The following is a 22,143-nucleotide window of genomic DNA, read 5'->3' on the forward strand; positions in this document are numbered from 1 at the left end:
GTTCAAATTTCGGGCTAATGAATTATGTTTTGGTCTAGGAGCTTTCAGGCTTAGCTGGCCCGACTTACCAGGAAAAGTTTGAAACAATTCCGCTCACAGTTTTACAGGACCTTTTCGTTGTCCTGAAGGCTCTCTCTGCCTCGCTCAAACTCCACTTTCCTTTCGCTGAGGCACTATCAGCCTTCATGGCAAGATATGGTCAATGGACTAAGGAATGCAAAAGAAACTGAATATAATCAGGCAAATAATCTTAAGATGACCGTAAAGGCTGGGAAACAGTGTGATTGAATCAGGAGCACAATGTGTGACTAACCATGGATACAGTGTCGTAATATTTAACGCCTTTGTTTAATCATAACTCCATATTTGGAAAACGATTTCCGAGAAAGAGACGCCAAAGCAGGACTCTTACTTTCCAGGAATTGGTTACCGGTGAACGCCAATGTCAACACAACCTTGATTTTTTACTACGGAAATCGCAACTGGCGGCATTAACTAGCAATACAGACTGTGTCCCAGATGCATATCTGAAGCATATATTTGGATGCAATAAAGTGAAACAAACGGTTGAGTGAGAGAGAGAGAGAGAGAGTGAGAGAGAGATTTATTACTCATATGTCCTGATCCTGAGAACATTGTTTGGGATGGACTCCATCTGGACGGTCCAGTCAATACCGGCGGACGAGTGGCCTTCTTTTACGTAGAGCATACGTCAAGTGTTGTGAACGCGTATTGTTTAGATAAATCTTGACCTAATATATTTAGGCATATACCATAGTATTTATTTGTTGACATCGACGATATTGACAAATAACAGCTGTTCAATGTGACTCTTGTTTAGCAAATCTTGACTTTCTGTCTGGTGGACTGTTGACAAAAACTAGCAGAAATATGTCAATTCTGTCAATGCCTGTGTGTTAAATATGGGTTAATTTCCAAGCCTGACCTTGTTTGCCTTTGTGTGACCACATTACAGTGTCATGAGATGGCGACTGGGCAATGTTTTATCTCGCCAAATGAATGACTAGAGAAGCTATATGAGATGTCACAGCAATTCAACTCACACTCTGCTTGCAATTACACGGGGAAATAAAAGTTGTCATGCAGTTACTTCATCAAAGCAAATCTGAGTCTCAGCCTGTCACTAATAGTCAAGCGTTTTTGTGACTCTGTCGTTGTCATAATGGAAAACTATCGGTGTTGAAATGTTTCGAAATAAGTGCAAAATTTCATATTTATGCTATCTCTCGTAGATGAGACGTGAAGTGTTTCACTGTTAGTATACGAAAGTTGCCACTGGAGATTCCAGTCTACTTATATCCTCAGACGAGGCGGAGAGATAGTTAAGTGATTAAAGCGTCCACACGTCAAGCCGGAGACCCGGGTTCTGTTACCAGATGGACATTATGCGTGAAGTCCATTCCTGGTGCCCCTCATCATGAAGGTATTCTCCATGGAGTATGCGACGTATGTCATGAACCAACTGTGTTGGCCTATGTCTATACACACGAAAAGAATAATCGCAACACACTATAGTTTTCATAGTATCGGTAAGTTACCAATAACCATAGCTAATTAACTTATCCAAATCTCAGTCAAAATTGCAATAATTATTAAACGACAAAGCTAAACGCAAAAAGAACTAAAATTTGCAGTTTGTTTATAAGTAAAATAATTGACTTATTTTGTTGCGCTGATGAAAACTGAAATCGAATAACGTTAACATTGACGATATCATGTAAAGTCATCACATTGCTGATGGTTTCTGGCCAGTTCGCTGATAGTGGGTGGATGATTACCAGTATCTCATGCTATAACCCAGGATACCATGTTAGCATTTAGCATACCAATAACAAGCCATATCTGAGCAATAGTCAGCCCCACATTTGCCTTTCAACTGAAAATTCTTCTTTTTTTTTTCTAGTTACCGAGATGGAAGATTAGTTAATTAAAACTTTGATATTTGGCTATTGAGCGTACACGTGTTGCATGTGATGCTCGCTTATGACCGTAACACGTGCATAAAATAAAAATGTATGATGCACCACGAGGCTAAAAATAATCTAATTAACAAACAAAATTATTATAGGAATACAAACTGCTGTATCATGGTTGTGATACGTTACCTCACTGGTACATAACATCAGTTCCTGGCATGAAAAAAACGCCATGCACTTGACATGCATTATAAACAGATAATATGCTTGAACGTACGCCCTCCAATAACATCGCATGTGTTGTATATTATCCCTTAAACTCCTACTTACCTATCTGGGAGTCCTGTACGCTGCTGTTGGCGATGCCGTTGACGAAGGCTTCAATTTCATCCCGACTTAGTTGGTCCCCATTCCTCTTCTTGGTAATGAGGGCGGGGAAGCTTACCGACGACATTTTCCTATACGTTGGTGTATCCCAAGCGCCTGACACGACCAACTAGAATATTAACAAAGAACGATAAAACACTGGTATTCTGTTTTGCAATCCCTTGTTTAAGAGCTGACTGTTTTCCTCGGCGAACGTACACTGTTTGTTGTGTGGAAGTGTTTGACACGACCGCAGGCCGCGAGTTACACCTACAAGTGTGATAACCGACTTTACACTACGCATTGATAATATCGACTTCTTTGTGGACCAATAACGCACACACGTCTACATTCACTGAGTTCTTTACACGACCAAGCGGACTGTAGTGATACACACCGATACAAACTAAAAATGCTTTATGGTTCAAATTCTTTATTATACAAGGGCACAACGTTTCGAGACAGTTGCTAGTCCTAGTCTCTTCTTCAGGAGAAGCGAAGTGAAGTGACGCTGTGTAATAAAGAAGTTGAACCATAAAGCATTTTGGTTTGATTCCACCAACTTCTAAATGCCTTTGAAACAAATTACACCGATAAACATGGAAAGTCGGTATCGAAATTAAAAGTGCATTTATAGGTAAAACATAATAACACGCCATACTTACATTTAGATAATATCAAACTGCACGTGCATGAATGTTAATCACGCATAGTTAACCTTACACCTTTAACCTTTAACCTTAATTCTTCCGCTGACATGCGCTGGGAGCGCATACACAAAGCGGACATATTGTATATATTGAAATACATGTAAAAATGCATAATATTGTTTAATCAACAGTGAGTGATTATGTTTACCACCCCACAGAATATTGTTCATCGTGTGATTGATAATGAGAACCTACTGCTAAAAGGCAATGTAGATTTGGTTTCCGAAAATGAATCTGTACATAACGCAATCCAACATTACACGTGGACTATAGGTGTGAGGAGACTGTCATTTAACAGTGACGTGCGCACTACCAAGGGATTTGTGTAAGACGATAGTCATTCAACACTGACATTAAACAGTTTAGATGTGGTCTAACCTACGACGTGATCCTAGATGGACAGTGTCCGAATACATGCGCACCTCAGGCCATGCACGAAATGATTCACAGTTTAGAGGACATATGTACAGAGAACAGTTACCTCTATCGTGTGTAGCTTTACATATACCTCCCGAGATACTGTAGAGCGAGACGTTTATATCTATACTGTGTAGCTTTAAGTGTGTGTGTGTGTGTGTGTGTGTGTGTGTGCTGTGTAACTATACGCTCATAGCAATACTGTGTAGCTTTAAGGGTGTGTGCACTGTGTAACTATACGCTCATATCAGTATTGTGTAGCTTTAAGTGTGTGTGTACTGTGCAACCATACACTCATACCAGTACTGTGTAGCTTTAAGTGTATGTGTACTGTGTAACCATACGCTCATAGCAATACTGTGTAGCTTTAAGTGTGTGCACTGTGTAACCATGCGCTCATAGTAATACTGTGTAGCTTTAAGTGTATGTAATATAACTATACGCCCATAGCTGTACTGTGTAGCTCTAGGTGTGTGTACTGTGTAACTATACGTGCTTAACTATTTACGCGTCATTTTTATCTGCGTACGTAGCAATTTTTTATTGCAATTTTAAGAATGAATTGACTTTGCCGCGTCCAGGTCGTCCATTTGTCCACTGTAAGTATGAGTGTCTGTAAGTACACGTGTGACTGAATCAACTCATTAACACGTGTTAAACTTTCCCAGATGTATTTTTGAGAGAAAAAAAATATACGTTCCTCCCCGTCACATTTTCTACCTAAAAATAAGAAAAGTCCTACTGCCCTCGTCCCTTTTGAGAAAGAAGGTGCCAGAGAAACATTTAAGTTTTCATACAGCCTAATATACGTTGCAACACCAATGTACTGGGTTACAAACAGTTCTTTACAGATTATCTGAGGTTGAATGTGTCTGCTCATAGCCACACATTCGTAATGCAATTTGTGATGGGACAAAAATTAGCTACACACTTGTATTGTCTAAATAGCTTTCAAAAACGTATAACTTTTGAGTTGAGTCTATTTAGAAAATTCCAAAACACGCAAGGCTCAAAAGCATTTAGATATTGAAACTTCCATCGCTTACATCGGATAGTAATGCAATCATGACAACCAATTATCAATAAAACACAATCTTACGGCGTTCTATTGAATCTTAAAAGAAAGAATAATTTTAAATATCATCTTACAATAATTTAGACTGCCGTGCAACATGTATGTACATATTAGTAGCCGTATACCCATGCAATTAGACAATATTTCGAGGTATTTAATCCATGTATAACAGCCGTCTACTGTGCCATTATCAACCACAGATATTCACATCTTGACATTTTCAGTAACGCATGATTATGATACCCCCGTGTACTATACATCTGTGTAATGTAATTCATGCATGGGAGTACAAAATACAACCTTGTGATTGCTACGCTTGACGTGTCGCAGAACAGCTGGGATTACAGCTCGATGGACATGCCCATACCTTTGTTTCCGATATAAAAAAATTAAATCTTTCTCGTGCACATTTTTTCCAAAAGTGACGAGGGCGGTTGGACTTTAGTTTTAATTTCCTATAGAAACAAAGTGACGAGGGAGGAAGACATTGTTATTGCTTCTCTCTCAGAAATATAGTTTGGAAAGTTTAGCACACGTTAATGAGCTGTAGATTCAGTCACGCTCGTTCTTACAGATAGTCATTCTTATTGTGGAAAAATGGATGATCGGGACGTGGCAAAGTCAGAATTATTTTTCTTTTAAATGGCAATAAAAAAATGTTAAGCGCACAAATAAACATTTCACTGTTTTATTTAGCCTAACCGACATCGTGAAAGCTACTGACAGTTGCAGAGATCCTTTCTATGGACTCGGCATTCTCTTCCCACTGAGGTTACTCGTTTCATATCTTCCTACGTAACCTCTGTTCTAATACGGCCATATTTCCCGGTCATCGAGAAATCCCCTTGCGGCAAAAACTCGCAACAGGATTTATCTCCCTTGTTACTATCTAATAAGAACACGCGTTAAATAGACTTAGCTCCAAAATGGTGGCCCCCATAGAGTTGGTTCATCAACGTGCGAAGGAGAGATTCGGTATTTCATGTTTAACTGAAAATCAGAAACTGGCAATAGAGAGTGCAGGGATCAATCGCCATGATATGTTTGTAGAAACAAAAACTGGTAGTGGCAAGTTTTCCCGATGCATTTGGAAATTACCGAGATCTTGTGAATGATCACTATTGAAACAACGTCTCTGATTGCACAACTAAATCTGAACGCCTCCAATCGCGAGTCTTGAACACTTGCACCATGAAAGGGACGTATTAGAACAGAGGTTATGTAGGAAGATATGACATGAGTAACCCCTGTGGGAAGAGAATGGGGACTCGGAGGATAAAGCAAAAATATCACTTTAACAATTAATGGGGGACTCATCTATTTTCTGTAACACCCGTTGATGAGGAAGCATATGTTATACGTAACAAAATCTGAATGTGCATGATCCTAAGTTAGTCATCATGACATACAACCACCCTAAAACATCCTCTAGAAACACCATCGCGGGACTAGGAAATACGTAACACTCCGGACCTAGTAACAATTAATGGGGGACTCATCTATTTTCTGTAACACCCGTTGATGAGGAAGCATATGTTACACGTAACACAATCTGAATCTGCATGATCCTAAGTTAGTCATCATGACATACAACCACCCTAAAACATCCCCTAGAAACACCATCGCGGGACTAGGAAATACGTAACACTCCGGACCTAGTAACAATTAATGGGGGACTCATCTATTTTCTGTAACACCCGTTGATGAGGAAGCATATGTTACACGTAACAAAGTCTGAATCTGCATGATCCTAAGTTAGTCATCATGACATACAACCACCCTAAAACATCCTCTAGAAACACCATCGCGGGACTAGGAAATACGTAACACTCCGGACCTAGTAACGTCGTAGACGTAGCTGTAAAATAACATACTTGGGCACACATGTTGTCCAGGGGCTCCTTTCACGAAGGAACATTACGGTTAACCTTAAAGTCCCATTGTTTAACATTGCACTAAGGTTACCTTACGATCACCTTAGTGTCTTACGATCACCTTAGTGTTTTGTAACAGGAGACCCAGTTCGCTATTCTATGCAAAGCGGGTGAGAAAATTAGAAGCAGATGCAGACACAAAGGAAAAAAGACATTGTATTTCAGTGTCTTCGATTCAAACCATTTTGCAAGATGAGTTGCCGAGGAAATCGTACTGAAGGACAAACCCGTTGTTAAACGCTTCCGATTTGATGTGGAAAAAGATATCCGGATTTCAGGCATTATGTGAGGAAGTATTCACCAGTAATGCAAATCCTGTAGCAGTTTATAGAAATAGATAAAATCCTCAACCGACCTTTTAATGACGAGCCTTTCGTCCGATTGTATGATCCTAATTAGCTGAAAGACAATGTTAACAACACCCTGAACACAATGGCCCTTTAAAAGCTAACCAAATGTACATAAAAACACTTCATCTGAATACTAGTATCTCCGAACGTGTCTTGCCCGTTATCTGAGAAAGAAAACGCCTCGTCTGAAGGGAACTGGTATACATCCGCAACCATAAGCAAAGATTAGCTTACATCTGTCAGACGCTTTGATAGGAAATATATACGTTATCTGAAGTGTGGACAAAGCACCTTCCAAATAGGCTCACTTACTGAGCTATTTCCCCTTGTTAATATTCCGTTACAGCTTTCCAGCGATATTGGGAACGGGAGTGAGAACAGATCAGTGAGTGAGTGAGTTTAGTTTTACGCCGCACTCAGCAATATTCCAGCTATATGGCGGCCGTCTGGAAATAATCGAGTCTGGACCGGACAATTCAGTGATCAACAGCATGAGCATCGATCTACGCAAATGGGAACCTATGTCTCAACCAAGTCAGCGAGCCTGACCACCTGATCCTGTTAGTCGCCTCTTACGACAAGAAAAGTCGCGAGAACAGAACAGTGAAGGAAACACTGGCAAAAATGGGAGTTCACCAGTGAAACTTAGATATCTTACTCCCAGCAAACCGTTCCGAATATAGGCAACATTGAACATTATATGATGGTCCAACTATCCAACTAAGAAACCGAACGACAATGTGACTATTTTTGATGATCATCTGAATCAGATTTCAGCAACAGTTAAATTCAATATGTTTAATAAATGCCATAGAGCAGAGATGTAGTCACCAATGATGAGTGATTCAGCGGCAATCCGGGTTTAGATTAGATTCATATAGAGGGTATGGAATATTGTTACGTGTTAAAACGAACTTTGAAGTTTGAAGTGAAACACAGAAATATGATATATGTAACAATTACAACTGAATACAAAGTGGAGTAAAAGTTCAATGAGAGTATAGTACAAACACTGGTAATGATGATATTCATCCCACTGCAACTATATGATTAAATTTCCAAAATGGACAGAGGCTGAGAGGCTAGGGTCGATATCTCCACACGTGTTGATGTTGTTGTAAATTGTAATGTCAAGGGAGATGAATGTAAGAGTTAGTTCCCCTTATATACCCAAGAAAAAGACTCTTCAACTCCCCGAGTTTGAAAATGTGCGATGAACATGTGTTTCAAAGGTGATGCTTTTTATGAAATATGCCCCAAGTTGGGTTATCTGGAAATGTATCGTATATTTCAACGATGTACAATCGGGATTTTGTCCCTGTGAATATGCGATGATAGGCATGAGATAGCTCCCGTTATAGGCCAAATAAAAAGACTCTTAAACTCTCTGTGTCAGAATATTGGTGGAAGGCCCATAGGGTTGTAGTATACAGCAGAACATTCCAGAACTCTGTCTAAATACACCACACTACCTTCACCCCTACTTGAGGTCAACAGTGAGTGAGTTGAGTTTTTGCAATATTTAGCATCGATCTGCGCAAATGGGAACCAATGACATGTGTCAACCAAGTCACCCGGCTCCGTTAGTAGCCTCGTATGACAAGCATAGCCGCCTTTTATGGGAAGGATGGGTTGCTGAAGGCCTATATATTGTACCCCGGACTTTCATGGGTCGGAGGTCAACAGAAACAATATAATACACTTAGAACATTGTTCCACAATGAGCAGCACTGTCACATACCAATATGTAAAGCACATAATTTGCCACGGCCACTAATGGTCAAGGACATCTGACTTACTTTTAATGTAGTTCAATAGAAACTAGACATAGATACACTTACAGATGATGCTGAACATACGATGTAGTCACAGGGAAAACGCCTGGATTGTCAGAGTGACAAGGCACAATTCCTATCCACCCCACCTCTCTCAGTACTCCGTGTGCCGTTTTTATGAAAGAAATGAAACAGGTCAGTGGGTCAGATGTCACAGCAAAGGTTCTTCTGTCTGCATGGTCGAATGAAGACGTCAGTGGGTTGCGACGACCCATAAAGATTAAGAACGTTCTCTACGCAGTTCTTGATCTGCTTGTAACTTGGGCAGCGTTCGACAACTACGTATGTGCTAGATGATATTATTTTGAAGAAAGGACATGTACACAATGTATCCGGTATCTTACTCTGGAAGATTTTCAGCGAAGTCCTTCCGAGATGATCCTTTATTATTTAGCCTGATAAATATAGAAATATCCATACACATACCCACACAATCTAGACAACTCTTCCGAATTTATATCTTTTGAAATTTTGAAACATTTAGAAGAACTAAGGGATCGTTCATAACTTATTGCAAGGAGGCTGATGATGATGCTTATGAAACATGTACAATGTTAGTGACCCACCCCTCTAAAGATTATGTACAGAGTGAGCGATCCACCTGCATGTGATGTACTAAATCAATAATATAAGGGTGATATTTTTCAGGGCATTATCATTTGCAGAAGTCTATGGTCTTTCATTAACTGCCCGACGAAGGAGGGCTCCTGCAAATGATAATGCCCTGAAAAATAGCGCTACCGTTAATATCGCTAAAATGAATAGAAATTTTAACAAAAATCATAATAAACACAACGGCATCGGTGTGAAAGCATTTACTGCTAACAACAAACGATGGAGGTCACTGACACCCTTTCACAAATATAAACACGTCATAGAGCAACACCGATGACACATTCGACCTTGACCTTTGCCCATACTTCCATCCGCCATTGTTTTCAGTGCTCAACGACGTTAAACTTCAAGTCGATATTTTCATCGCTCTGTGTGGTAATTTATGGTACAATTGTTATAGTTGGGACACGCAAGAAAGTACATAAGGGCACAGTTACATGTGACGAATGTGAGCCAGATATATCGTCAATAACGAACTCAAGTTCAAACGAGCTGCAGGTGATTGAACTGCAACAGCTGACCTACGTATGACGGTCACCCATAAAAACGGACCTGATAATTACAGTGGCCTGTTCATTTTTGATAACGCGCGGGCGTTTTAATGATAATTCTAACTATACACCTGGAAATTAATCAAGCAACACCCCAATTTTTTCTATTGGAGCAACTTTGAAGTGTTCTGACAATCAAAATATGCCGGGTTGATATAGTTTGACACTTTTTTATTCAACAGACGATCTCTGACAAACAACTTAAAGGGAAAAAGTATCAAGACTTTGCTTTATTGCAACGAAATCCAAATTCTTAAAACTGTCTTAAATTCATGAAAAAATGGACACAATTTACTATTCATCCACAGACGTTGTTGTCAGGTGTATTAACACAAATGTCACATGGAAAGAAAGAACAGTCATCTGAGAGTCTGCACACCGACTTTCATCAATATCTAGTGTGTCCTCCCTGCGCACGCACCACCGATTCCAGACGCCTCCTCATTCCTTGGATGAGTCTCCGGATCTGATTCTGGGGGATCCTGTTCCACTCCTCATGCAGGGCAGCCGTCAATTCGTTGAGATTATGGACTGGTGGGTCTCTCTGCCTCACACGACGGCCAAGAAAGTCCCACAAATGTTCAATGGGGTTGAGGTCAGGGCTCATGGCAGGCCATGGAATTCTGTCAATTGCATTTTGCCGCAAAAAATCATTTACAGCATGCGCCCTGTGAGGTCTAGCATTGTCGTCCATAAATATGGGTCTCGTTGCCAGAGGATGGTTCTCAAAATGAGGTACCACAGCCCTGTCAAGAACCTCCTGTTGGTAACGAACACCGTTAAGGTTGCCACGGATGGTAATGATATCCAACTTGCAGTTCATGGAAATGCACCCCCATACCATAACGGAACCTCCCCCAAAGGCCACAGTCTCCTGGATGTTCCGTGGAGCCATTGCTGTGTTCCTCTGCCTCCAGACCCGAGTACGACCGTCCACCATGTGCAGCAAGAACCGGCTCTCATCTGAGAAATGGACCTTCCTCCAAGAGGCAATGTTCCAGTGCAAACGGTCATTACACCAGGCCAGTCGGGCTGCCTTATGGGCTGGAGACAGTCTGGGTCGCTTGATTGGCCTCCTTGCCCGGTATCCTGCAGCTTTCAGACGATTCCGAACAGTCCTGTTCGAGATGGGTCTCCCTGGAAGCCACTCCTGTCTCAACCGAGAGCTCGAGTCGAAGGACCTGCGCCGTACAAGTCTCAGTAAAGCTCTGTCCTCCCGGACTGTGGTCTTCCTGGGTCTTCCTGGTCTAGGCAGGTCTTTAACTTCATTAGTGGCCCGGTATTTTTTCAAAAGTTTTGAAATTATGGAATGATGTCGTCCGATTTGAGTCCCGATTTGTCTTAGAGACATACCAGCATTCCTCATGCCGATTATTTGCCAACGAGTGGCCTCTGATAATTTCCTACGTGCCATGACATTGAAATGAATGAAAAACCGAATGCAATCGACAACCTGCGCTTGTAAACACCCCAGGGAAAAAGTGCATTTTTCGAAAGTTGAGGTTAAAGCAATGCACGTGCGCTGTGCAAGCTTCACGCGCGTCATATCAACCCATGAAAAGCTCATGCTGTATGTCAATACATCAAAATTGAATAATCAATCATCAAAATTACTTCGTTAAACTTTGTTAAGTTTTTATGTGTCTTTGAATTTGGTGTTGCTTAATTAATTTCCATATGTATATTTTAGCTATAAGTGTTTTTGTCGCCATCATGGATGAAATTCTACAACATAAAGAAATGCAGGTCTTTCCGTTCATTGCGACTTTTTCATAGAGGAAATATCAAACTCAGTCTCGATCAGTTTACTGTCGAAATGTTTCACAGGTACAAGACGACCTGTCCAGTTGTACCAAGACCTGTGTTTGAGATAACCGATCGTTAAAACAGTATTGGGTAGGCGATGGTTGCTGCATGTCACAACCATGTCACATATATTTGAAGTAATGTTATTTGAGTTCTCTGTTATATTCTCCTTTTCTGAAAAACTGACCTTAAAATGAGTTAGTGAAGCCTTTTTCACAAAACTATTTTTTTAATGGAATTTTCACGAACGTCCCCTAACCATCACTGAAACACAATACAAGGTTAAAAAACCTCTCACGTAAAGATAAATATATAAAGGCAAATAAGTACTATAAAACATAATGCACTGAACTAATACGAAGTTTTGTTTGCACCCTGGAACACAACATTCGTCACTACTCCCCGTCCTACCGAAACTGGAAAAATAACTGGCCTCAAGATAAATGTAAAGAAAAGTAATGTTATGCCTATACAGAAGCGTCCATTATTATGTACAAAAGGTTTAGACATAGGTTATAGTGGCATTAATGTTTAGGTATCCCATTGTTTAGAAATAATGATACTGTAGCAAAAAAAATCTCAAACCCCAAATTTTGAAAATAAGAAAACGATTTCAAATTTGATCATCAAGAAATTTATCAACTTTTGGAAGAATATTGCTTTCTATAGGGGAAGGTTGTTCCAGGCTCATATACCAAAGCAGCACGATGCAGGTTCCAGCAAGTTTGTGTAAAGAAATCAATGTGGAAATGTTTAGATTTCTTTGGAACTGTAGTATTGAAAAAGTGAAAAGAACAACAATGCTAAATGTAAAAGAACTAGGGGGAGCTTCAGCTTTGGGTTTTACTAGTATGAGTAAGGCACTCTGTTTGGCATGGATACCAAGATACATGCATCATTCTTCTGAAGGAAGCTGGAAATTGTTTTTAGATAAAGATCTGAAAAATGTAGGAGGGTTATCTTTTGTTCTAAAATGTAATTATAACTTAAGAAAAGTGCACATTGCTGTACCATCATTTTATAGATGCATGTTAAAGGGCTGAAGAGATACTGTTAACGTGAATGAAGATATTTTTAATCAAATAATTTGGAATAATAAATTATCTATTATAAATAAGAAGTCTGTCTATAACGACGAATGGGTACAAGCTGGCATTGTATATGTCAGAGATTTGCTTGATGAGTGGACAGTTACGAACTAGACTAGAGTTACAAGAGGTACATAATCTGAATATTAACAGCAGATATATTTATAATATCAAACGAGCTGTTCAAGGGGCAGTAGGGAGCAATATATTTTATAGATATAGTTTTAAAAATTCAGTTTTTGTTAAACACACCACAGGGAAATATTATGAATGATAAAATTTAGTCTAGGCACTTTTATTTAGTAATTATGGCTAACAAAGTCACTATATCATACAAATGTAATGATTCATTACATACTAGCAAAATGTATGGTCTTTTCACAACCATTCCGTTATCCAACAAGTTAAAAGAATTACAGTTCAAGATTATACACAACATTGTGTCTTGTAAGAAGTGATTGTTTAAACTTCACTATAATGAATTACTAGAATGTCACGATCGTAAAACTTTGGAAGACGCTTCCCATTTTATTCCTATAATTGTGAAAATATTACTTCAGTGATTGATGATTAGGTAAAGTTTCTTTCTAAGTATTCACAGCAACAGTTTTCTGTAGAATCCCTTTTGTCCGGGGATTCTTTGACCCAATATTTGAGTTTTTAAATATGCATTTACTTACTTTATATATGCATTTACTTACTTTATATATGCATTTACTTACTTTATATATGCATTTACTTACTTTATATATGCATTTACTTACTTTATATATGCATTTACTTACTTTATATATGCATTTACTAACTTTATATATGCATTTACTTACTTTATATATGCATTTACTTACTTTATATATGCATTTACTTACTTTATATATGCATTTACTAACTTTATATATGCATTTACTTACTTTATATATGCATTTACTTACTTTATATATGCATTTACTTACTTTATATATGCATTTACTTACTTTATATATGCATTTACTTACTTTATATATGCATTTACTAACTTTATATACTTTATATATAAGTCTCACTATACTGACTTCAAAGTTTCTATGAAGCATTATAGATTTGAAATATGCTCTGAAAATATACACATATTCAACGGTATGTATTTAGAACCAATCATGTTAGGTTTTAATTATCAGTCTCACTATACTGATATTAAAGTTTCTTGCAACATTTCATTATAGATTTGCAATATGCTCTGGAAATTCTTATGTAAATATATATATAGGTAAAGTTTATAAATGTATAAGCAGTTATGTTAGATTTACGATATTACAATGGTAAAAGGCTAAGGGTATATACCAGCAGTTCTTGACCACGTGGACTTGTACAGCTGAAGTACGGCTTGTCTCGGAATAGCACGAGTTGGTCACGAATGTAATGGCGACAAAATAACATGTATCACTTCTGTACTTCTATAAGTTCTTGAAGAATCAGTGTATGAAACTCATAAAAAGCCCAGGAAGCCCACAGGGCTGATAACTAAAAAGCTTTCCTGGTCACGTTAATGTCAAAATAATGTAATTAATGAATTACTTGTAGTGAGATAATCCTAAACATATGCATTAGCACATTTTACAAAGCATAACTTGGTGATCACTGTTGGTTCATTTAGTGTCACTGCCATCTGAATCAGAAAAAAAACCCCGGCAAAGTCAGAATGGTGAGTATCTTTGGCAAGAACTGTCTCTACATGTTCTTAATGCAATGACCACAGGGGATTTGTAACTCTTCTTGTGGAAAGTAAACATGCGCTACAGCAAATTTAACAAATACAGCTTGGTTACTGAAAGCATTGTCTAGACCAATCATGTTTAGTGTTAAAAATAGGGTAGGCTGATTTATGGAGGTTACGTCTGAATGATCATGAACCATACAAACAGACGTCGTCTAGCTATCACAACTGTAAACTGGTTTTTGAAATATGACCCCTAGTCAATGACACGGTTGATTATATACCGATGGGAAATGTATAGGCCCACAGACTGGCTATTATATAAAGTTGTAAGCCCGCCATGTAACTAGCAAGCAGCGGGCCGTCAAGCGGACGCTGTTTCATACACTGCACATTGGTAAAAAGATTGCTACCAGTCTGTTACTTCAGTTCATGACAAAAGCATTTACTACAGCTAAATTGTCTTCAAACATGCAAATATAATAACATAAACCCAATTCACTGCGGTAATGCTTCCACAAGCGAAGACGTGTGTTGTTCAAAGGGCGCAGTGGCGGCAGCGTGCGCGACAGCAAAATTTAAAAAACCAAAAATTCGACTCGTATCATTGTGAGTGTTTGTCAGCCCAACCCGCTCCATATCTGTTAACAACCACGATTGTTCAAGTGTATTTAGCCATTTCGCAGCCTTGAAGATTGCCCTCTGTCTTACATGAGGATGAAATCAGGATGTGACCTGTGAGGCTTAACGATGTAGTGAGATACTGCACCAAACAAAGGTAGACTACCGCCTAGTCTTTGCACACGCACGCACGCTAACGCACGCACACAAAGTTGTTAAAGTAAGGAAAATCCTTTTAGGCCAAGACGGGTCCCTCACGCACTAACTAATGCACCTAAACGCAGCATGTTGGTTGTGTAGAAACATAAAGTATAACTCGGAGATTTTGCAAAATACTTGTCCAGTACTGGTAAAAAAGGCAGCGAATCGGTGGCCATACAATTCAGCTGACAGAAAATCACCAAAATTATGCCACGGCTAACAGTGCAAGAGAGAGAGAGAGAGGGGTCGTAGGTATGAGGCCGATATGCCTCAACAGCCATTTTGCAAGGCCCTGAATTGTACACGTGGGTGGGGGTAGGGGGTGATATCCAAGTGCTTCCATGGCCAGCACGGTCACCGGACATAAACCCCATTGAGCACTTGTGGGGGTCACCTGGATCGCCAGATGAGAAGACGACCATGATCCCCACAATACCTTGCAGAAGCTCTCAGGAATGAGTCGGAAAGGATTCCGAATGGCGTCGTTCGTCGGTTGACGACATCGATGAGACAGCGAGCCAGGGCGTGCATTGCTGCTGGAGGTGGTCCTTACTAATCACGTGTATACTTGACCAGAGACTTGACATGACTGAAACATTACATGACTGACTCTCGTTGTATCTGTGATATTCCTACCTTGCTGTCCACGACACGTGTTTTTTTATCTGTGATGAGCTTCTTATAGACACTGCTGGTGCATTGTCTCAAATTTTGTAATAGGGTGGGTGGATGGGTGGGGGTTTCAGGGGTTTGAACCCTCTGAAGTCCCTATGGCTCCATAAAAATCATTAAAGTGGTCCCTACGTCATTTTCAAAATGGGGTAAGGGGTTCGAACCCACTGAATACCCCACCCCTTGGATCCGCCCATGTCTGAGGAGGCCACTTGGTCCGTCACTTCGTGATATTTATGCTCAGAATGCGACAAGCACATGTCATGTACAAGCGTTTAAAGACGTACGTTCAGATGGACGTGTAGTCAGTTATGAAACAAGCTAGGATATTTGCAATCCCCACAAAACCGCCGCAAAGGTACTCAGGAAATGACATATCCCCATTCTACCGTGAAACAAGCCTTGGAAGGTGTCACATCATATAATACGACTAGTCCACACAATGTTGTGCTATGATTGCTATTGAAAGGGTATATTCATCGTCTTTGCATTCTAGCCATGACAGCAACAATGTCGGTCGTGAATATATGTTTCCATTAGTACTTTCACTGAAACATTTAAAGATGTATTTCGGTTTGGTTTCATTAGTTAGTTACTTCGTACGATGTAAATAATTACAGACGATTGACTGGGTTAAGTAAAACTTTTACTTTTCATATGAACAAGAAATTTTCATCTTCGGTCAAACCACGGAGAAGATTTGTGAAAGGTTTGAGGCCAAGGTACTCAACAGGATGTTATGGAAGTGTACTCCAATCCTCAATGCAGTTCAACATCAGCAAGAATCACAGGATTGATTCCGTTGATATAGGTTAGGGAGGCTGTACAAACTTGATGTTCCACAACGAGGCATATATTATTGAGACAATAATAGTTATAAATATCAAAAAGTTGTTGCTTTTCAGTTCAGCCAGTTAACTCCAATGTCAACATCTGGAAGAGAAGCATTTGTTGAGGCCAGGTGAGCTCCAAGGTCTACATGTGGAGGAGAAGCTGTTGTTGAGACCAGGTGAGCTCCAAGGTCTACATGTGAAGGAGAAGCTACTGTTAAACCCAGGTGAGCTCCAAAGTCTACATGTGGACAAGAAGCTGCTGTTGAAGGCAGGTGAGCTCCAAGGTTTACATGTGGAGGAGAAGCTACTGTTAAACCCAGGTGAGCTCCAAAGTCTACATGTGGACAAGAAGCTGCTGTTGAAGGCAGGTGAGCTCCAAGGGTTACATGTGGAAGAGAAGCTGCTGTTAAAGCCAGGTGAGCTCCAAGGTCTACATGTGGAGGAGAAGCTGTTGTTGAGGCCAGGTGAGCTCCAAGGTCTACATGTGGACAACAAGCTGCTGTTGAGGTCAGGTGAGCTCCAAGGTCTACATCTGGAGGAGAAACATTTGTTGAGGCCAGGTGAGCTGTAAGATCTACATGTGGAGGAGAAGCTGTTGTTGAGGCCAGGTGAGCTCCAAGGTCTACATGTGGAGGAGAAGCTGTTGTTGAGACCAGGTGAGCTCCAAGGTCTACATCTGGAGGAGAAGCTGTCATTGAAGCCAGGTGAGCTGTAAGATCTACATGTGGAGGAGAAGCTGTTGTTGAGGCCAGGTGAGATCCAAGGTCTACATGTGGAGGAGAAGCTGTTGTTGAGACCAGGTGAGCTCCAAGGTCTGCATGTGGAGGAGAAGCTGCTGTTGAGGCAAGGTGAGCTCCAAGGCCTACAGCACGGTGAACCCACTGAACGCATCCCTATCTCCCCCCAGCGGGTCTGCTCCAAGGTCTATTCAGCAAAATGTCAGTCTACCATGACTGCAGTTACGCATACATGTAGACTTGGATTGCTGGGCCAGGAGGGCAAGGGAATTACTTGGTTTTTCCAAGCGAGTTAACTCGTTTTAAAAATATCATTATGGGTCACAGTCCAGGTGCTATGGCTAGGGCGTTATGACAGAGGATGTTGGATATCGCCCACTTTGCACAAGGAAGCAATAATATTATTTCCGTCTCCCATGGAAAGGCCTTGGGGCGTAAGGACCAAACGAAAGGGCCCACTACCCACTGCATGAGAAGGCATACGCAGAAACATCAGGCAGAGCATACAGTTGGTAGGTTTGTTGTTTAACGCAGCACTAAATATATTCCAGCTATATGGCGGCGATCTGTAAATAATCGAAGCAATCCAGTGATCTACAACATGAACATCGATCTACGCATTTGGGATACGATAACACGTGTCACCAAGTCAGTGAGTCTGACCAGACAAGACTTGGTGTTGTCAGATAAACATATTTATGTTAGTAATTTATTTTTGTAGCTACATTTTGGTTTTGATTAAAATAAAACAATGGGGTTTCAAATATTTTATTATTTGCAAAGAAACCGACTTGCATATAATTATTCAAATGTAATACCATTGTCCTGGATCTAAAATAGATCTCTGTGGCCTTAAAGAACTCAACTACAGACGGAGATAAGAGCGTGCTTGTTTACATTGTGAGGTCGCTCTGTTGCTGGAAACATTCATGCACTTGTGTACAGACCAAGGATGACAACATATTCCAGTCCTATTATCTGGTCTCTGAGTAACAGGGGAAGCACAAAGTTCATTTTAAAAAATCCAGTGTATAATACTATTACTTGTTGTTCAAAGGAGTAGAAGCAAAAGGCATTTTCTTTTTTGTTGCTCATCACCTCGAGACAGTGATTCATGACCTTAAGAGAGTGATTCATCACAGTGTCATGAATACAGAATTGAAACAAGTTCAAAATGATGTATTGTCTCTGAACAGTGTTATCGAATTAGCAGTCCATAACTTCACACTATCAAGCTTGTCGTCCCCGATTCTATGACAATAACACGCAAGGATGCTTTCTTTGGCGCTGTCTATTTGCTGGAATAGTTTAATGTAACGACAAGCTTATAAAAGGGTGATATAGTGGGACAATCTATATATTCCAGGGTGATTAAATATGACGCTATAGATAGTGAATGACTTTTGTTTTACGCCGCACCCATACTCCAGCCATATGACAAAGATCTATAATTAATCGAGTCTTGAGCAAACAATCCGTTAATCAACAGCAATAGTATCGCTATACGCAATTAGGATACGATGACATATGCTAACGTGGTCAGCGAGCTTGACCGCCCGATCCCGTCAGTCGCCTCTTACAAGCATGGGTTAGTAAAGATCAGTTTTAACACGGAACTCAACGGGGCCACATATATGCCAGGGCGATTTAATGTGACACTTTGACAGCTGTATGTCACGCTGATTTATATATGCTAGATGGTTAAATGTAACACAAACAATGAGCCAAGATGGTTCTATGTAACACACATAAGCCATGACGTTTCAGTGTAACACACACATCAAGCCATGGCGGTTCAATGTAACTCACACATCAAGTCATGATGGTTCAGTGTAACACACACACATCAAGCCTTGACGGTTCAATGTAACACACACATTAAGCCATGATAGTTCAAAATAACACATACATAAGGCATGATGGTTTAATGTTCCGTGATCAGTAAATATGCTCATTACTTACTATTTTATTACTTGTGTCTCTTTATAGACAAAACAGAAACCACATGCTTGGAAAATGTGTCATCATTAGTCACAATTTTGTTGGCCGATGGAGAGTTAAAGTGTGCCATATGGTCCTGTGCAGAGGGGTCAAGTCACCAATGAGGTGAAGTAAAGGAACGTTGTGCGGAGAGTGCTTGGATGGGTGTCCGTGTTTTGGCAGCTTGATTCCTAAGAGCTGCTAAGACTTATTTCCTGCCCCACTTGGAAGCAAATGTGACACATGTGGTCTTGCCTTGGGCAAGTGAGGTTGTTCAAAATTTCCTCTGTTCACACAGCAGAAAATGGGTATCAGGTGGGATAAAGTCATATGGTTATAACCCGCGCCTATTGGGTAGCTTAGGTGATAATCAATTTGTTTGGCATAGTGCATGCATAGTGCATGGGGCAATGCGCATGATAAGTGGACTATTATCATTATAATGCTTCTCTCAGTGACTTTGTATTATCGACTCTTTGAACACGATTTCAGTTATGTAAAGTAGTGTCTGCTTGATTTGGGCGTTATACAAGCTATAGTTCTTAGAAAGAACACGTTGGTTCATTTTCTGTTCGTTAAGCATACAAGGTTTGACCTAGAAAGTATTTCCGCAATGAGGCTATTTGTGCATGACCCAACACAGACAGACTTCAGGCCATGTCAAACTTGAATCACATACGATCACAGATTTTCGGGAGTTTAAAAACCTTAAATTTTCATCGCAACTAAAATGTAAGTGGGCCAAGAAAATGAGAGATTTTTTCGAAGCCACGTTAACAAATAAAAAAGAAATGAAAATGTCACCTTAATAGCGTTTCACGACAGACGTTCCAAGTTTCCCACTTCGTCTGTTTCCGTTTTTGTACAGATTGTCCCCAGGACGAATCCAGTGCACGCCAAAATGCTAAAAACACTCGGTGTAAGACGTGCTGCAAGCTGCAGTGCACAAAGTCAGACGGAGTCACATGGGCCGGGAAACAGAAACCACTTGTGTCGCAATGACATAATGTTAACGGACTGAAATATGCTGAATTGACAACAAGGACAACACTCAAGGCTGAGTGAACCATACAAACGTGATATTTAACAGGGTTACTCATTACACATGCTTGAACTTGAATCGAAAGAAAATCAAATACTATGAGGGACAAAACGCACGAGATCTCCACCTTCGGACACAAAATAAATATGCTAAAAGTCAGAATCCGATGTCTCATATTCTGTTGTTCACGCGATGTGGGTCTCTAGTAAGTAAAAGAGGTTTTATGCAGCTTTTAGCAATGTTCCAACAATACCATGGCGGGGGACACCAGATTTGGGGTTCACGGGATTGATGGTAAATTGTACTTAGAAATGCAGTTATAGAATATATAAATGCAGTACTTAGAAATGCAGTTTTACCCTTGTAATTACTCAGGGCAAAATCTTACCACACTCTACATGGGGTTAGGGCAAACTGTATTTCTTATCTCAGAGGGGTGATGGGGCAGGGTGATGGTTGAAACGTTCGCTCGTTACGCTCGTCCGGGTTCGATTCCCCATAATGTCTTCAATATGTGAAACTCATTTCTGGTGTCCCTCACTGCTGGAGTATAGCTTAACAACACAGTTGGATTCAATGTATATCCTAGACTGTACAAGGCAGTGAGAACTGACGTCAATCTTTACGTTTGATTACGATTGGCACCGACTAGAATGTCGCAGAGACGTCATGGCTAGAGGAAGGCGTCTTGGATTAGACGGAATATCCCACTATCTGCTGACACTAGTCGTGGGTTGTTTTTGAAGTGGTGCCAATCATCACCTGTGTCAACGCACATTGAGGTCTCAGCCGATTTCACTTAGATACTGAGTAGCAGTTACCGCCCCTTCTTTAGAGCTTGGCGCTCTCTCCTCTTGAAATATGCGATATTCACCGTGTCACCTTAACCAGTGCATACAGTAAAGTTAGCATTAATTATAATATAATATCTTTAATATCTTATTATACAGTTATTAGTATCAGAATTACTGTTAGCATGGAGTTGTTAGCGTTAAAAGTATATAGGATTGATAGATTTAGTCTTAAATGAATGAGTGAGATTAGTTTTACGCCGCATTCAACAATATTCTGAATGGCGGAGGTCTGTAAATAATCGAGCCTGGACCAGACTATCTAGTGATCAACTAGCGAACATCGATCTGCGCAATCGGGAACCGATGTGTCAACCAAATCAGCGAGCCTGACCACCCAATCCCGTTAGTCGCCTCTTATGACAAAGTCACCTTTTTAGGGCAAGCATGGTTTGGTGAAGGCCTATTCTACTCCGGACCTTCACGGGTCTTTAGTATTTAGTTTAGGATTTAGTTATCAGTACTAGCATAAAGTGTGTACGAATTTTCGTAATTGTATTAGGATTTGTATTAATGCTTATCAGTATTAGTCCATAGAAAGGTTTTTAAACATTTTATAAATAGGTCTCCATTGTGATAGTGTATCTTTAAAAGTAAAGTCCTGTTGTTCCTCCGGTTGAAATGTTGTACTGGAATGCCTGACCTCACTGTAACCCTTGGATCATTTTTAAAAACATGTCTCTCCTGCACTTCGGTTACTATCCCACAAGCCCGACTGTTGACGTGGAATGGGACATCTTTGACGTTTGACGTTTCAGTTAATGCATAAATACTATAGTACACATACAAATACGCTTGTTTATTGTTAGGGCAATATCAAATATATTAC

The 22,143-nt window shown here is 40.1% G+C and overlaps 2 protein-coding genes and 1 long non-coding RNA gene across 3 annotated transcripts in view; 2 read left to right on the top strand and 1 right to left on the bottom strand.

Moving 5' to 3' along the window:
- LOC137287195 (thymidine phosphorylase-like) overlaps positions 1 to 20,373 on the bottom strand; it is a 37,278-nt gene extending 16,905 nt beyond the window's left edge. Inside the window, exons 1-2 of the mRNA XM_067819380.1 lie at positions 20,226 to 20,373; positions 2,268 to 2,433 (exon numbers count right to left, since the gene is read on the bottom strand). Of these exons, the coding sequence (XP_067675481.1) occupies positions 2,268 to 2,391 (124 nt within the window). The 5' untranslated portion in view covers positions 2,392 to 2,433; positions 20,226 to 20,373. The remainder of the gene's footprint in view (positions 1 to 2,267; positions 2,434 to 20,225) is intronic.
- On the top strand, positions 15,465 to 17,737 carry LOC137287964 (involucrin-like). Its single transcript, XM_067820330.1, has 3 exons — positions 15,465 to 15,504; positions 16,833 to 17,264; positions 17,457 to 17,737. Exons 1-3 carry the CDS (start codon positions 15,465 to 15,467, stop codon positions 17,735 to 17,737), a joined length of 753 nt encoding a protein of 250 aa, XP_067676431.1.
- Positions 17,878 to 20,622, top strand: LOC137287197 (uncharacterized). The gene is made up of 3 exons (XR_010957022.1): positions 17,878 to 17,953; positions 19,431 to 19,547; positions 20,290 to 20,622. It is a non-coding gene; the product is annotated as an uncharacterized lncRNA (long non-coding RNA).
- The last annotated feature ends 1,521 nt before the right edge of the window (positions 20,623 to 22,143 follow it).

Source organism: Haliotis asinina, chromosome 6 (genome assembly GCF_037392515.1).
Source record: "Haliotis asinina isolate JCU_RB_2024 chromosome 6, JCU_Hal_asi_v2, whole genome shotgun sequence".
In the NCBI taxonomy this organism is placed as follows: domain Eukaryota; kingdom Metazoa; phylum Mollusca; class Gastropoda; order Lepetellida; family Haliotidae; genus Haliotis; species Haliotis asinina.

Coding starts and splice junctions, on each gene's coding strand:
- LOC137287964 (XM_067820330.1), top strand. CDS start 15,465: ATGCCTCAACAGCCATTTTGCAAGGCCCTGAATTGTACAC. Junction 15,505..16,832: donor CAAGGCCCTGAATTGTACAC/GTGGGTGGGGGT, acceptor TGTTGAGGCCAG/GTGAGCTCCAAGGTCTACAT. Junction 17,265..17,456: donor GAAACATTTGTTGAGGCCAG/GTGAGCTGTAAG, acceptor TGTTGAGGCCAG/GTGAGATCCAAGGTCTACAT.